General features: G+C 43.5%; 2 protein-coding genes across 4 annotated transcripts in view; both read right to left on the reverse strand.

Annotated features, from left to right (window-relative positions):
- LOC106548129 (uncharacterized) overlaps positions 1–16,993 on the reverse strand; it is a 29,837-nt gene that overhangs the window by 6,389 nt on the left and 6,455 nt on the right. The window contains exons 1-2 of one of the 3 annotated variants that reach the window (XM_087711621.1): positions 6,424–6,687; positions 3,011–5,749 (exon numbers count right to left, since the gene is read on the reverse strand). In XM_087711621.1, the coding sequence (XP_087567747.1) occupies positions 3,216–5,252 (2,037 nt within the window). In that variant the 5' untranslated portion in view covers positions 5,253–5,749; positions 6,424–6,687 and the 3' untranslated portion in view covers positions 3,011–3,215. The other 2 variants (XM_087711622.1, XM_087711620.1) reach the window with 2 other exon arrangements.
- Positions 10,955–12,855, reverse strand: LOC148047671 (uncharacterized). The gene has a single exon (XM_087711707.1). It carries the CDS (start codon positions 12,833–12,835, stop codon positions 11,516–11,518), a length of 1,320 nt encoding a protein of 439 aa, XP_087567833.1. The 5' UTR covers positions 12,836–12,855; the 3' UTR covers positions 10,955–11,515.

The following is a 16,993-nucleotide window of genomic DNA, read 5'->3' on the forward strand; positions in this document are numbered from 1 at the left end:
TGCCAATTGCTGAGAACCACCCAAATTCTTTTTCCAAGCTCAGGTGATGCCTAAAAGAGTATTTCCCCTGTTCTGGACAGTTGCTACCCTGGCAGGCTGTATACCTCCAACAGCAGTTTTCTATGTGTAAGACATTGATGAGAGGTTTTCCTAGCAGAGGGGTTCAAGGCATTGCTGCAGATTAAGATCTTTTGTAAGTGCCTCTGAAGAGGGTGATGCAAGGTTGGCAGCCTGGGACTTCAGCTCACCCTCTGCTTGCAGCTCTGACTTTGCCACCTGCACAAATGCACCTGGGCCATTCTACGTCTGGGTTCAAGGTGGGGCATATCACCAAAATGCCATTGGTTGCAATTATCATGTACCTCTGGAGGGCTTGGGATAGACCGGCTACAACTATTATGTCCCTCCTAGACCTCTCATCAAGTATCAATAACAATGAACACGATATCTTTCTGGATAGTGTGGGTAGGGGAAGAGAGACAGTCTCTTGGCCCCTGGAATTTGGGGTGCCCTGGGGAATCAAGCCTTTTGCTGCTCCTTCTAAACATGAAATCACTAGGGGGGGGGGCTCTCCATCCCTTATACCCAATTATGTACACATAGTCCTGGATGCTAAATACTAGCCGAGGATGGAAGGAGGCAATGCTGAGGAACAACAAAACCCTTTAATTAACATTAACAGCAACAGAAGTACCTGAGAACAACTTCAGCACCACACTCTGCTTGACAGCTATTTATACTACAGCTGTCAAGCAGAACAACCAACCAGAGTGTAGTATAAGTCCCACTTCAGCCAGGCACGTATCTGCCAATGGGAGCTGTGCTTCAGTTACCGGGCTGCCAGGTCGTAAATCTAGAGCCAAGGTGGCGCAGTGGTTAAATGCAGCACTGCAGGCTACTGCTAGATCAGCAGGTCAGCGGTTCAAATCTCACCGGCTCAGGGTTGACTCAGCCTTCCATCCTTCCGAGGTGGGTAAAATGAGGACCCAGATTGTTGGGGGCAATATGCTGACTCTCTGTAAACCGCTTAGAGAGGCCTGAAAGGCCTATGAAGCGGTATATAAGTCTACTGGGAAAAAAAAATCGAGGACTTGGTGCCGGTCATAGGTTGAGAACTTTGTGCATGTCTTTCTGGATAGGCTTTGCAGACTCGGAATGGGAGGAACTTTGTTACTTTGGTTCAACTTCTCCATCCATGCCTGGTTGCAGTCAGTGTGAATAGGAGAACTGAGGGCGATTTTCGGCCCTTGCAATTTGGGATGCCCTGGGGATCAAGCCTTCTGCAGTTCCTTTTTAACATCTACATAAAATCACTAGGGGAGGCCATCCATACTTTGATGCCCAATTATATTTCATTTAGTGACACTTTGAAGTTTAACAGTATGGGAAAAAGGGACTCATGACCTTTTTTCACACTTACAACCATTACAGCATTGCTATTGTCACATGATCAAAATTCAGAGGCTTTGCAACTGACTCATATTTGTGATAGTTGCAGTGGCTTGGGGATATGTGATTACCTTTGGCGACTAACCTGGTGCAGAATCTGGAGGTTCTCCTGGACTCATGGCTCCTGCTTGAGATTGTGACAGGGTGAGGGGCTTTGCACTGATTCATCTATTGCACCAATTGTGACCTTTCGTGGACCGGGAGGCCTTGCACATGGGTCACTCATGCCTTGGTCACCTCCTATTTGAATCACTGTACTGGACCACCCAGAAACTTCAATTGGTCCACAACGCAGCAGTGGATACAGTAATGGATTGTCCATTACTGTGCTGTCCATGTGACATCTTTGTGATGCGAGCAGCACTGGGTTCATTTCTTTAAGGTGCAATTGAAAATGTTAGTCATGATTTCAATATGGTCATTTATTATAGCAATAAGAATCATATACCACCCCACAGTGCCTTATACCATTTTCAGTTTACAGTGTCAGCATATTTCCCCAACATTCTGGGTCCTCATTTTACCGATCTCAGAAGGATGGAAGGCTGAGTCAACCTTGAGCCACATCAGGATTGAACTCCAGGCTCTGAGCAAAGTTAGCCTTATCACTGCACTTTAATCACTACACCACCAAGACAGCTGTCATTATTGTCCCATCTTTATTGTTTTTGCATCTATCTGTTCTATCAGGTCAGATAAGGTAGACTCTTGCCTTAAATATTGACATCTGATAGAAGCTAAGAACTTCCCCCTGAAGTTTGGCAGGGTTTTACCCTCCTGGTCTTCCGTAAAGAACAATTACCTTTCCACCTAAGCACTGGGTTAAGAAGATAGGATGGCACGTCAGAAGCTTGATGTGGAAGCAGAGATGTTTGTTTATATTTATTGAATTTATATGCTGCTAATCCTGTGGTGAACTTCTCCAATTTAAGTCCTTGCAAGGTGAAAGATCGCCGGTTTTGAGGAAGAATGGCACCAGGCATGAACATAGTTGAACAAAAGCAAGGATCACTTTTTTGGGATTCCCAAACTATAGAAATGCCATCAACCTTGCAGGGCAAGTACGTTTTAAATGTGGAGACTTTGCATTTTGCCATTTGCAATATATGCAGTTTATTGGTTTCTCTATTAAAGTTTTATTGCTGTAAACAATGTTAAGCTGCCAATACATTTTGTTACTGAATAAAAATACATGGATACATAAATATTTATATCTCCCTTTATAATATGCAGAAATAAGTGAAGGCAGCAATCATTACCTAGTACAGATTACGCTATCCTATCCCATTCTATCCTATCCTATCGCAATAGCAATAAGATTTATATACTGCTTCATAGTGCTTTTACAGCCCTCTCAGTGGTTTATAGAATCAGCATATTGCTTCCAAACAATCTGGGTCCCCATTTTATCCACCTTGGAAGGATGGAACGCTGACTCAACCTTGAGCCGGTGAGATTTGAATTGCCAAAATGCAGCTAGCAGCCAATTGAAGTAGCCTGCAGTACTGCCCTCTAACCACTGCACCACCTACCCTAATCCTAACATTCCATTCCTATTCCTGTTCTATTCTATTGTTTCACTAAAAAGAATCATACAAGAATTTAAACAGTAAATTGCTCAGCAGGGTTTCCAACGAGAGATAATTAACCAAATACAAGATTCCTCTACACACTTCAAATTTTGCCTCCAGTGCAATTTCTTATGCGTGATAAGGAAGCAACGTTGTTCAAAACTATCTTTGTCTGCAATCTGGGAAATGGAATGGTTATTCCCCTATGTGTATCCTTACATGATTTATAAGGCTAGACCTAGTCCTGAAATCTTTCCCACAATCCGGACACTCATATGGTTTTTCTCCTCTGTGAGTTTTCTGGTGTTTCACCAAGTAGGAATTCTCCTGGAAACTTTTCCCACAATCTGGACACTGATAGGGTTTCTCTCCTGTGTGAGACCTCTGGTGTACCACCAGCTTGGAATTATGCTGGAAACATTTCCCACAATCTGGACATGGATATGGTTTTTCTCCTGTGTGAGTCCCCTGGTGTACCACTAGGTTAGATTTCTGACTGAAACTTTTTCCACAATACAGACACTCATATGGTTTCTCTCCTGTGTGAATTCTCTGGTGTCTCAATAGCTTAGAATTCCGAGTGAAACTTTTCCCACAATCTGGACACTCATACAGTCTTTCTCCTCTGTGAGTCTTCTGGTGCTTCATTAGTTCAGACTTGCAACTGAAACTTTCCCCACACTCTGGACACGCATACAGTTTCGCATCTGTGTGAGTCTTCTGGTGTATCACCAGGTGGAAATTCCAACTGAATCTTTTCCCACATTCCAGGCACTCATATGGTTTTTCTCCTGTGTGAGTGTTCTGGTGTTGCACCAGGTTGGAAGTCTGACTGAAACTTTTCCCACAAAACAGACACTCATATAATTTTTCTGCTCCATGAGTCCTCTGGTGTATTACCAGGTTAGAATTCCGAATGAAACTTTTATCACAATCCACACACTGATACCGTTTGTCCCCTGTGTGAGTCCTCTGGTGTACCAGCAGGTCAGAATTCTTATAGAAACTTTCCCCACAATCTACACATTTATATGGTTTCTCTCCTGTGTGAGTCCTCTGGTGTATCACCAGGTTAGAATTCCGAGTGAAACTTTTACCACAATCTACACACTTATACTGTTTGTCCCCTATATGCGTTCTCTGGTGTACCAACAGGTGACAATGCTGACCGAAACCTTTCCCACAATCATGACATTTATATGGTTTCTCTCCTGTATGACTCCTCTGATGTTTCACCAGGGCGGAATTGCAACTAAAACTTTTCTGACAATCTGAACACTCATAGGGTTTTTCTTGTGTGTGAGACCTCTGATGTATCACCAGATCACAATTCTGAGTGAAACTTTTCTCACAGTTTGGACACTTATATGGTTTCTCTCCTGTGTGAGTCCTCTGATGTCGTACAAGGTAGGAATTTTGAATGAAACTTTTCCCACAAAATAGACACTCATATGGTTTTTCACCCGTGTGAATCCTTTTGTGTATCACTAGATCAGAATTCCATTTGAAAGCTTTTCCACAATCCGAACACTCATATGGTTTCTCTTGCGTGTGAGTCCTCTGGTGTTTCACTAGGTAAGAATTCTGACTGAAATTTTTCCCACAATCAGGACAGGTATATGGTTTCTCTCCTGTATGAGTCCTCTGATGTTTCATCAGGTCGGAATTACAATTTAAATCTTTCCCACAATCTGAACACGCATACAGTTTCTCTCCCGTATGAGTCCTCTGGTGTTTCACTAGGTAAGAATTATGACTGAAACTTTCCCCACAGTCACGACATTTATATGGTTTCTCTCCTGTGTGAGTCCTCTGATGTTTCACCAGGTCAGATTTCCGACAGAAATCTTTCCCACAATCAGGACACTCATAGGGTTTTTCTCCTGTGTGAATCCTCTGATGTTCCACCAGTAGAGAATTCCAATTGAAACCTTTCCCACAATCTTGGCACACATATGGATTTTCTCCTTTGTGACTCCTCTGGTGTATTTTCAGGCGACAGATCCAAGTGAAACTTTTTCCACAGTCGGAACACTTATATGGTTTCTCTGCCCCGTGAGACCTCTGGTGTATCATCAGATCAGAGTACTGTGTGAAACATTTCCCACAATCAGAACATTCAAAGTGTGTCTCCTTTGGGTAAATCCTCCTGTATCTCAGCACACTGGTGTTCATGCTTAATTTTTCGTCGCATTTGAAGGACTGGTAGATTTTCTCTCCTGTATGCGTCATTCAATGAATTATGAGGAAGATTTTCTAAATAAAGCTTTTGCTGCACTGCAAACTTTTGTATCGCTTTCACTGGGTGGATCCCCTCAGCTGTGATTAGCAATCGGTGTTTTTCCCACAATAGGCAGTCTCTGGGGTTTTTCCAACACTGATATTCTTCAATTCTTGAGGAGGCCAAAAATATTTGTGATCTTTTACTTGGAGGGATATTTTTTCTTCTAACTGACTTCCAGATATTTCCTACTTTTTCTTTATTTGTAAATTATCCTCTTTCACTTTTCATGTAATGTTTTCTTGAGTTCCAGATACTGTCTTTTTTTCCAGGTGAAAACTTTTTTTCTTTTTAATATCTGCTTTGTCCCTCATCTGCTGAGGAAGGAGAAGAGTTTTTCCATTTGCGGAGGAAGTGGAAAAGATTTTGACTGATTGCTTGTTTTTACATTTTAATGCTGCTTCTCATTCTCTTTTGTCCAAAGTGCTCTTCTTGGCATCCTCTTTATCTGTAAAATACATATTAATGTATTAAGTTTCACTTGTTTAAATATTAGTCCAGTACATGAGAGAGCAAGGAAAAAAACCCATATATTTGCATGAAAAAAAACAATCACCATCAATGACACAATTATCATATGATAACATTCTTTTTGGTTTGGACAGATCATACAAATATGCATGCATATTCATGCAGAAATAAAGACCTATGAATTTATGTTTGTAGACAATGTAAATTTATTTCAGTGTGCAAAAAGTTCCAGGAGTGCATTAGCTCAATTTTTTAAATCTAATTTTAGAAAGGTGCAGACACTAACGGACGAAATGATGCCCAAAACTTATGCAAGATTTAAAACATCTGTTTTGCCCATGAAACGCATCGCTTGCCATTAAAACATGCCAATTAATATCACAAGGAATCGAGTGTTACGTGAAGGATGAGGGAAGTGGGCGATTAAGAAATATGAAAACTAAAGAAAGTGTCCTAAATCTCCCAGCAGAAAATCACAGGCAGCAGTTTTAAGTCGTGCGGCGTAAGGATAACAAAATTTAGGGAGAGAAAAGGTATGCAGCGGCAGCCCTCATGTTTTAGCCTCGTCGCTTTCTCTGCTTCATACACCGTGGAGGAAGCCAAAGGGTCCGACTTGTTCCCCGCTTCTCCTCCGACCTGCCCTCCACTCACCTCCCAGGAACCGCTTCGACCCTCCAAACGGCACAAGAGGCTCCGCCGACACCAAAATACTCCCGTGGCTGAGCCGGTAGAGGAAGTTCCTCTGCTCTTAGCCTCAACGCTTCCACATCTTCTCTAGCAATACCGTACTCTATCGTTTCAATTCGTTTCAGACGAGGCTCCCCCTCCCCAGATTAACTCTGCCGCCGTTGTACGGTACTTGCTTTGTAGACGGGTGTTTTGCCCCTTTGTAGAGCGCCATCTAGCGTCATAAAGCGGAAGAACATGCTCGTTCTACCCTAAAGCGTTCTCACTGATTCCGTGCTTCCTTCTGTGCCATCAAGTCCTATTCGAGCTCATCGACAGCTTTTCTCCCTGAGGATCCATCCCCAAAACTTTTCATTCAGGTCCCCCAAGACGGCAACTCATTATCTCTGGACCTGAGCCTTAAGCTTCGTTTGCTAGAAACGGCAATCAAAGCAAAGGAAAGCGCCTTTTTTGGAGAGGGGGCGGGGGAGGGGGGAAATGATGTCCAAATATTGGAAAGGGGAAAGTATACCTTCCTTTTGTTTCAGGCACTTTTTCGTCGGGCAGGGGTAGGGAGGGGGTACAGGAAAACTCCTGGAAACTTCCCTCCGCAACTTGAGGAAGTTTGACCCCCTGTCTCTGCTGGGATTTTTCTTTTTTGCCCATAAAACTCACTTGCCAGGAAAACAACATGTCAATAAAATCACAAAGAATCAAGTGTTAGGTGAAGACTGAGGGAGATGGGCCACTAGGCAATATGAAAAATAAAGATTTTTTAAATGTCCCAAGTCCCAAATTCAGAATAAAGCTGGAAGAATATTTATAGGTCTTCTAGCCCAACCCACTGTCCAAGCAGGAGACCCTATACCAATTTAAACAAGTGGCTGTCCCATCTTTTCTCCAAAAGCTGTTCCAATTGTTCTCTCTATTAGAAGTTTCTCCTTAATTGCAGGTTGCTTTCCCCCTTGATTAGTTTCCATCCATTGTTTCTTGTTGTGCCTCTTGGTACTTTGGAAAATAAATTGACCCCCCTCTTCTTTGTGGCAGCCCCTCAGATATTGGAAGGCTGCTATCATGTCACCCCCAGTCCTTCTTTTCTCTAGACTAGCCATACTCAAATTCAGCAAGCCTTCATGTTTTTGCCTTGTTATCTTTACATTTTAGTCTCTCCCAGCAGAGAATTACAGGTAGCAGTTTGACCTTGATGAATGTAAATCACCAGGACCTGATGGATTACATTCCAGAATTCTGAAGAGCTGATAAATGTTATTTCAGAACCACTGTATCATATCTTTGAAAAATCTTGGAGCACTGGAGAACTACCAAAAGATTGGAAAAGAGCTGATGTATTTCCCATCTTCAAAAAATGGGGAGGGAGACACAGGAAACTACAGAACAATTTGCCTAACATCAATGCCTGGAAAGATACTAGGAAAATAATAATAATTTTAAAAAAATCTGTGAACATCTAGAAACAAATAAAGTTGTAACCAGTAGCCAGCACAGGTTTGTTAAAAGCAGATCATGCCAAACCAATCTTATTTCATTCTTTGACAAAGTTGTGGGTGTTTCATCACTGGAGGTTTTTAAGAAGAAACTGGACATCCACTTGTCTGAAATGGTATAAGAACTCCGGCTTGAGCAAAGGGCTGGACTAGAGGACCTCCAAGATCCCTTACAGCTCTCTTTTGATTCTGATAAATAAAATACATTTGGGAAGAGAAAGAATATGCTGCAGCAGATATGCTGCAAAGATCTAGCATTTCCCCCAAGTCCCAGGATAAGGCACCTACACATCAGAAGCTTGATTTGGTAACAGATCTTTGTTTGTATGCATCTGGTTTTCATATAGTTTTTAAAGTTAATTATTGCTTTGGAGGTGGCCAGAGTTTGTTACAACATGGATGGCTACATAAATATTTTAAATAAAACAGAAGGAAAAGAGATGAATGTAAAAAATTGCCCTGCTGAGGCTGTCCATCATACATTACTTTAATTATCAAATTTGTAATCTGCTAATCCTGTGGTTACGTGTTGCCGTTTAACTCCTTGCAAGGAGAAAGATTACCAATTTTGAGCAAGAATGGCATCAGGCATGAACATAGTTAATAAGACCACAAGGCCTGGTTCACTTCTAATTTGAACAAAAGCTACAATTACCTTTTTGGGACTCCCTGACAATCAAAATGCCACCAACCTTGCTAGCACTGCCCTGTATTTGCATGGCAAGTACATGTTAAAAGTGGAGCCTTTGCATATTGCCATTTGCTATATACAGTATGGGGATTGATTAGTTTATTAGGCCAAATAAAATATTCTGTTCTACATTCCCATTCCATTCCACCCTAAAAATATACTCATTCTGTCTCTATCTGAAGTTTCTACGATTCTTTTTATTTTTTATTTTTACTGAAATGCCGTTTTCCACTGAGGGACCATATCCATAATTTTTTTTCTCCAGACGATCCAGTCTGTCCTTTGAGGGTCTCAGAAACACCCTTATCATCAATGCAACTCAGGCAGGAAGCTTCTTTTGCAAGAACTAAAACCAAGGAACACTTTCCTTTCACCTTAGCAGAGTTGTAAAAGTGAAGCTCGCCCCTTTGTCTTGTAGGACGTTACCACCCAGCCCTCTCCCAGAAAAATGAAATATCCTAGGAAATATTGAAAAGGCAGAATATTTCTCTGGATGTGAAAAGAAAGAAACATGTTTTAAAAGACGGAATAGCTGCCCGCAGCTTCCTGCCCATCCCCACTTTGTCAATGGGCCATTAAGATGCCCAAGCCAGTCCCTTTACATAATAAAGAGTTCTCCACTTCAGCTCCAGGGGCACGGCATTAAGCCATGATAATATTGGCACTTTACCCAACTCACCACATGGCATCTGAGAACTCAACCAAACCTGGATTCAAAACGCTGCCTAGAGCGTTGCCTTGCATGGACCCATCGGAGTCTGACAACCAATCAGAATACAAGCTCAAGATCAAAGGCCAGAGAAAGCATAAAACCAGGGACTCAGCTTCTCTCCCCTCTTTCTCTTTTTCTCCACCGACATTGAAGCATGTGATCACCTTTTCTGTTCAGGGCTCAAGCCATGTGGTCCTGTCCACCAATAAACCATCTTTCCAAGCAGCCTCCATGTCTCCAGTGTCTTTTTCCCCACTTGGAGCCGAACCCAGAAGGACATTTCTTTCATCAGTCTCGTCTTGTGGGATTTTGTTTTCTTTTACTTCCAGGTTTAGCTAAGCAGCACAGTATTTCCCATTGGTGCCCCATCCCTGCTTAACAATGGAAAGTTTGGCACCAATTGCTGTTCCAGTCTTAGAGCCATCTATATTTCTTTTCCAACCTCAGGAGCCGAACGGAAGAGTCATTCCCCTCCTTCTGGTCAGTTGGCTGGCTTTACCTTCAACAGCAGTTTGTAATGCCTAAGAAAATCAGGAGAGATTTTCCAGGCAGAGGAGTTCAATCTTTTGGTGTTAATACAGTTTTTAAGTTAATCATTGATTTGGAGCTGGCTAGAACATGTTATAACAGGGACGGCTACATAAATATTTTAAAGAAATCAGAAGAAAAGGAGTAGCCCATGTAACATCTTTGTAGTGCGAGCTGCATGGATTAATTTCTTTAAGGAAGAATTCAAAGTCATCACCTTTAAAACATTTTTTTAATTACAGCAATAGCACTTAGACATGTATATACCACCTCACAGTGCTTTATAGCACTCTTGGTTTACAGTGTCAGTATACTGTCCCCAGGAATCTGGGTCCTCATTTTACCAATCGCAGAAGGATGGAAGGCTGAGTCAACCTCAAGCCACATCAGGATTGAACTCCAGGCTGTGGGCAGAATCAGCTGCCAATATTGCATTGTAATATGCACTATGACACCAAGGCACCTGTCATTATTGTTCCGCCTTTATTTTTGCATCTATCTGTCCTACCAGGTCAGATGGGGTGGGCATGCTTTTAGTCTCTTGCCTTGAAATATTGACATCTGATAGGAGCTAGGAAGTGTTCCTTTTCCATTGCACACCCTGCCCTATGAAACACTCTTCCCCCTGAAGTTTGGCAAGGTTTTACCCTCCTGGTCTTCCGTAAAGAACAATTACCTTTCCACCTAAGCACTGGGATAAGAAGAGAGGATGGCACGTCAGAAGCTTGATATGGAAGTAGAGATGTTTGTTTATATTTATTGAATTTATATGCTGCTAATCCTGTGGTGAACTTCTCCAATTTAAGTCCTTGCAAGGTGAAAGATCGCCAGTTTTGAGGAAGAATGGCACCAGGCATGAACATAGTTGAACAAAAGCAAGGATCACCTTTTTGGGATTCCCAAACTATAGAAATGCCATCAACCTTGCAGGGCAAGTACGTTTTAAATGTGGAGACTTTGCATTTTGCCATTTGCAATATATGGAGTTTATTGGTTTCTCTATTAAAGTTTTATTGCTGTAAATCTTGTTAAGGTGCCACATACATTTTGTTACTGAATAAAAATACATGGATACATACATATTTATATCCTCCTTTATTATATACAGAAATAAGTGAAGGCAGCAATCATTACCTAAGACAGATCATTATCCTATCCTATCCTATCCTATCCTATCCTATCCTATCCTATCGCAATAAGATTTATATACTGCTTCATAGTGTTTTTACAGCCCCTCAGTGGTTTACAGAATCAGCATATTGCTTCCAAACAATCTGGGTCCCCATTTTATCCATCTTGAAGGATGGAACGCTGAGTCAACCTTGAGCCGGTGAGATTTGAATTGCCAAAATGCAGCTAGCAGTCAGTTGAAGTAGCCTGCAGTACTGCACTCTAACCACTGCACCACCTACCCTAATCCTAACATTCCTATTCCTATTCTATTCTATTGTTTCACTAAAAAGAATCATACAAGAATTTAAACAGTAAATTGCTCAGCTGGGTTTCCAACGAGAGATAATTAACCAAATACAAGATTCCTCTACACACTTCAAATTTTGCCTCAAGTGCAATTTCTTATGTGTGATAAGGGAGCAATGTTGTTCAAAACTATCTTTGTCTGCATTTTAGGAATTGGAATGGTTATTCCCCTATGTGTATCCTTACATGATTTATAAGGCTAGACCTAGTACTGAAATCTTTCCCACAATCCGGACACTCATACGGTTTTTCTCCTGTGTGAGTCCTCTGGTGTATCACCAGCTTGGAATTCTCCTGGAAACCTTTCCCACAATCTGGACACTGATAGGGTTTTTCTCCTGTGTGAGTCCTCTGGTGTACTACCAGCCTGGAATTATGCTGGAAACGTTTCCCACAATCTGGACACAGATATGGTTTCTCCCCTGTGTGTATCCTTACATGATTTATAAGGTTAGACCTAGTACTGAAATCTTTCCCACAATCCGGACACTCATATGGTTTTTCTCCCGTGTGAGTCCTCTGGTGTACCACCAGCCTGGAATTCTCCTGGAAACTCTTCCCACAATCCGGACAGTGATAGGGTTTCTCTCCTGTGTGAGACCTCTGGTGTACCACTAGTTTGGAATTATGCTGGAAACGTTTCCCACAATCTGGACACTGATATGGTTTCTCTCCTGTGTGGTTTTTCTGATGTACCTCCAGGTTAGATTTCTGACTGAAACTTTTCCCACAATACTGACATTCATAGGGTTTCTCTCCTGTATGAGTCATCTGATGTATCACCAGGTTGGAAGTTTGACTGAAACTTTTCCCACAATCCAGACACTGATATGGTTTTTCTCCTGTGTGAATCCTCTGGTGTACCACTAGCTTGCAATTCTGCTTGAAACTTTTGTTACAATCCGGACATTGATATGGTTTCTCTCCTGTGTGAATTCTCTGGTGTATCACCAGCTTGGAATTATGTAGGAAACATTTCCCACAATCTGGACATTTATACGGTTTCACTGGACATTTCTCTCCTGTGTGGTTTTTCTGATGCATCACCAGGTTGGATTTCTGACTGAAACTTTTCCCACAATACAGACACTCATACGGTTTCTCTCCTGTGTGAGTCCTCTGATGTTTCACCAGGTCAGAATTGCAACTGAAACCTTTCCCACAATCTGGGCACTTGTATGGTTTCTCTCCTGTGTGAGTCCTCTGATGTTTCACCAGGTTAGAATTGCAACTGAAAGCTTTCCCACAATCTGGGCACTTGCACGGTTTCTCTCCCGTGTGAGTCCTCTGGTGTATCACCAGCTTGGAATTCTTCTGGAAACTTTTCCCACAATCTGGACACTCATACGGCTTCTTTCCTGTGTGAGTCCTCTGATATTCCCCAAGGTGGGAATTCTGCTTGAGACTTTTCCCACTATCTGGACATTCATACGGTTTCTCTATCATGTGACTCCTCTTCTGTCTCACCAAATTGGTTTGCATGCCTAATCTTTTGTCACAATGGAAGCTGATAGAACTGATGATAGAACTTCTCTCTGGTATGGGCCCTTCCATGTATCATGAGGGAGCTGTTCCGAGAAAAAACTTTTATCTCTCTCCAAACATTTGTATAGCTTTTGCCTGACTGGATGCTCACATACAAAATCAGCTGTGATCTGCAATCTCTCTTTTTACCACAATAGGCTGTCTGTGGGAGTTGGTATTGATATTCAACATTGATATTCTTTGATATTCTTGAGGAAGCCAAAAATATTTCTGATCTATGGTTGTTTGGTTCACACTACCCTTTCCTTCCACAAAGGCTTTAATTAATGTTTTCCAGTTTTGGCTATCCACGGAATCTTTTTCTTTCCAATGACTTCCAGGTGTTCTTGATTTAGAAATGATCCTCCTTGATGTCTCATATAATGTTTCCTTGAGTTCCAGACACTCGTTTTTTCCCAGCTCAAAACTTTCTTCTTTTTATTCACTCCCTTGACTTTCATCTGCTGAGAAAGGAGAAGAGTTTTTACACTTTCAGGAGGAAGTGGAAATAAATGTTGGTTGATGGCTTGTTTTAATGCTGCTTCTCATTCTCTGTGGTCTGGAGTGCTCTTTTTGGCATCTTCTTTGTCTGTAAGATTCATACTAATGCGTTAGTTTCATTATTGTTTAAAAAAATGGATGCAGGACATGTGAAAGCAGCAAAACCCCACCCCCCAAATATATGACTACAACAATATCAAAATTGTAGTTTAACCTCTAACATTATGATTCATTTAGCAGAAACAAGCCTAGTAAGATTGTAGTTCAGATATTGACTTAATTATAACATTCTTTTTTTGACTTGGATATTTCAGATATATGGACACATAGGCCCGCATAAAGCCATGAATTTATGCATGGTTATTTCAGTGTGTAAAGTATCCCAGAAGTGCCTTATCTAATTTTAGAAAGGTGGGGACACTAAGAGATGAAATGGTGCCCAAATCCTAATGCAAGATTTATTGCAACTGTTTTGCCCATCACACACCTTACTTGCCAGGAAAACAACATTTCAGTAAAATCACATGGAATGCAGTGTTACGTGAAGACTGAGGGAGATGATAGAGGTGGGTTCCGGCTCCTTCCACCACTGGTTCATTCAGGGATGTGCTTCCCATACACGGCACTTGATGTGCGCAATGTGCGAATGAAAAAAATAGCTTCTCCTCATGCGCAGAAGCAAAAAACAAGATGGCGGTGGTTCACCGACAAAAGGGCGACCAACAAAAGCGTGCCCAATTAAACTGCGGTGACAAAACCGCAAGTTCTAAACCGCGCCGACGAATGAGCGATGAAGCGCGCCGACAACAGCGCGCCAACAGAAGCGCGATGTAAAGCTAACCCTAACCCTAACCCTAAAGTTAATCCTGAACCTAACCCTTACCTTAACTTAAATCGCACTTCTGTCAGCACACTGTTGTGGACGCGTTGATGATGTCGCGGTTTTGGCGATGCGGTTTAGTCGGCACGCTTTAGTCGAGCGCGCATTTGTCGGGTCACGGATGGTGGTGCCTATGGTGCCACCGATAGAACCGGTTCGGGGGCATGGCAGGCTGAGTTGCTACCTACTTGGCCGAACCGGTCCAAACTGGTAGGAACCCACCTCTGGATGGGCGGTTATGAAATATGACAAATAAAGATTTTTTAAATCTCCCAAATCTCAGATTCAGAATAGAGCTGGAAGGGTCCTTATAGGTCCTCTAGCCCAACCCCCTGCTCAAGCAAGAGAACCTCTACCATTTCAGACAAGTGACTGTCCAGTCTTTCTTTAAAAGCCTCCCATGATGGAAGACCAATGATTTCTGAAGGCAAGCTCTTTCTCTGCTTAAATGTCCTTACCATCAGGAAGTTTCTCAATTCCAGGTTGCTTCTCTCCCTGATTAGTTCCCCTCCATTGCTTGATTTTTCTGCAGAGAGTTTCTGTTGGATGCACTGAATCCACACAGGGCAGCAAACTGCTGCAGTGCTATCATCAAACAAATCAGGTGAGCCATGGTAGCCCCTGCCTGCTCCGCCCTGCTGTCCAATGTCGTCCTCCAATGTTGCTCACCCTGCATTTCTAGCACAGCTGGAGGAGGATGTTGGATGGCGGGAGCAGAGCGCACAGGGGCTACGTCGTGGCACCACCCCCGCCCCACCCCACGCCTCACCTAATCCGTTCTTCAGTGGTACCGCTGGAGCAATTTGCTGCTCTGAGTGGATTGAGCGCGCCCTCCGGAAAGAAATCCATCTGCAGAAAAATCAATCCCGTCGCGTTGGCCTTTTTTCCGCTGCAGGAGTAAAGTGAAGAAGCGTGGATGGACAAAGCTAGAGGCATGCTGGAGGACAATATTGGATGGCAGGGGTGAAGGGGCTATAGTGTGGCGCCACCCCCCCCCCTCTCCGGCATTTCCTGCCTCGCCTGATCTGTTGGGTGGCAGTGCTGCAGAACCTCATTAACGAGATTGCCAAAAAAGACGCCCAGAATAGGGAGGGGAAGGAAAAGGAGGAATGTAAGGAGAGGAAAGATGACAAGGAAAAGGAGAAGGAAAAAAAGCAAGGCCCAGAAAGAAGAGAAGGAGAAGAAGTGGTATTAGTGACCAGGTTTTCTATTTGTAAATTAAAATCATTATATTAAGACCCAGCGTGCGCCACTTCCCCATGGCTGACAGTGAGGAATATTGGCCACTGCCACAGCAACCAGCAGTGGAACGGGAATGGCGGCAGAAGGCGCCTCGCTGGCCGCTGCTCTCAGGTGACACCGGGAAAGGGCTGCTCTGGCCCCCACCACCGCCACCAGCATCAGGACTCTGCAAGTCCCGCTGCCCCAACAGTATGCTTGGTCACCCATCCGGACAGGGCCCGTGTGGAGATGGGCGGCCTTGCAGGGCCCAAGTGGGGGATCCGGCTGCAGGAATGACGGAAAGTAACTGGCAGGAGCCAGCAGTCTCCTTCCTTTCAGGGAAGACTGGGCAAGGCCAGCCTGTGTGTCCCCGCTCTGTGCTCCACCTCTCTCCACAATCCAATGGCATCCTAATTCAAGTAGTCCTCACTTAGTGACCACAATTGGGACTGATATCTGTGTCACTAAGATGTCACGTGGCAGTGCCAACCTACAGCTGTTCCTCTGCTGTGGTGAATCTAATCACGGTGGGTTGTTAAAGGCACTTTCACAGGACTGTGACTGGCGACTCCTTCCCAGCGTCCCCTGGTCAGAAGCCAGCTGGGAAGGTCAAAACACGGGATCATAAAGGCGCACCTGTGGCAGGATTGGTATAACTCCTTTTCCTGCCCCTTCAGAACCACAGGAAGTGCTGAAGTGCCGTCACTGAAGAAGGGCCACTATGGCCACAAATTTGTAGACCAGGTGTGTATCTGCTTTTATAGTGCCCTAGTAACTCTGAAGGCTCAGGGAAGACATGGGAAGCAAGGACTGCCAATACAACTGAACCTCACAAAAGGTTCTCAACAACTATTTTAAAAAAATGCTGGCTTAAGCACAATCGGACCTGGTTAATACACTGATGAGGCTCCAGTAGAAAATACCATGTTTGTTAGCTGTTGTGGCCCAGCAGGAGCCGTTGGAGCTGCCAACAGACTCCGATAGCGAGGGACCGAGTCGGCTCTGGAAGATGTGGAGGACCCTGGGCAGGGTTCAGACTCCGAGCACGGACCAGAGAGGCTGGTTGGCCACCAGGAGGCGCCTGAGGCATGGAGCAGTGGTGAGAGCCAAAGGGAGTTGGTCCCGGATGCCAGGCAAAGAAGGGCGGAGAAGCGCAGGCAGCAATTATGGAGACATAGAAGATAATCAGGGTCAGGTGATTATGATTAGGCTCCTCCCAAGAGAGTATATAAGAAGAGACTTTGGGAGGAGACCTTTTGCAGGACACAACCGTTTTACTAAGCTGGAGAAGCTCTTGTGTGTATCTCTTATCTGTGGGGGTCTGGGTTGCTGCCAAAGTCTTGTCTGTGAGTAATTACTGTGAATAAAGCGTGGCTAACAGTAATCTTGTGTCGGTGTGACTCACTGTACGGCGGGGGGGTCAGAAAAGTTAGCTAAACATGGAGGTAAAAGGAAGTAAAATCACAGAAGAGACCAATGAGTTTGGCTAGTCCAGGCGTATCAAACTCAAGGCC

The sequence above is a fragment of the Thamnophis sirtalis genome, unplaced genomic scaffold, assembly GCF_051295495.1.
Source record: "Thamnophis sirtalis isolate CommonGarterSnake01/CBP01778 unplaced genomic scaffold, rThaSir2_p1.2 scaffold_3, whole genome shotgun sequence".
Taxonomy (NCBI): domain Eukaryota; kingdom Metazoa; phylum Chordata; class Lepidosauria; order Squamata; family Natricidae; genus Thamnophis; species Thamnophis sirtalis.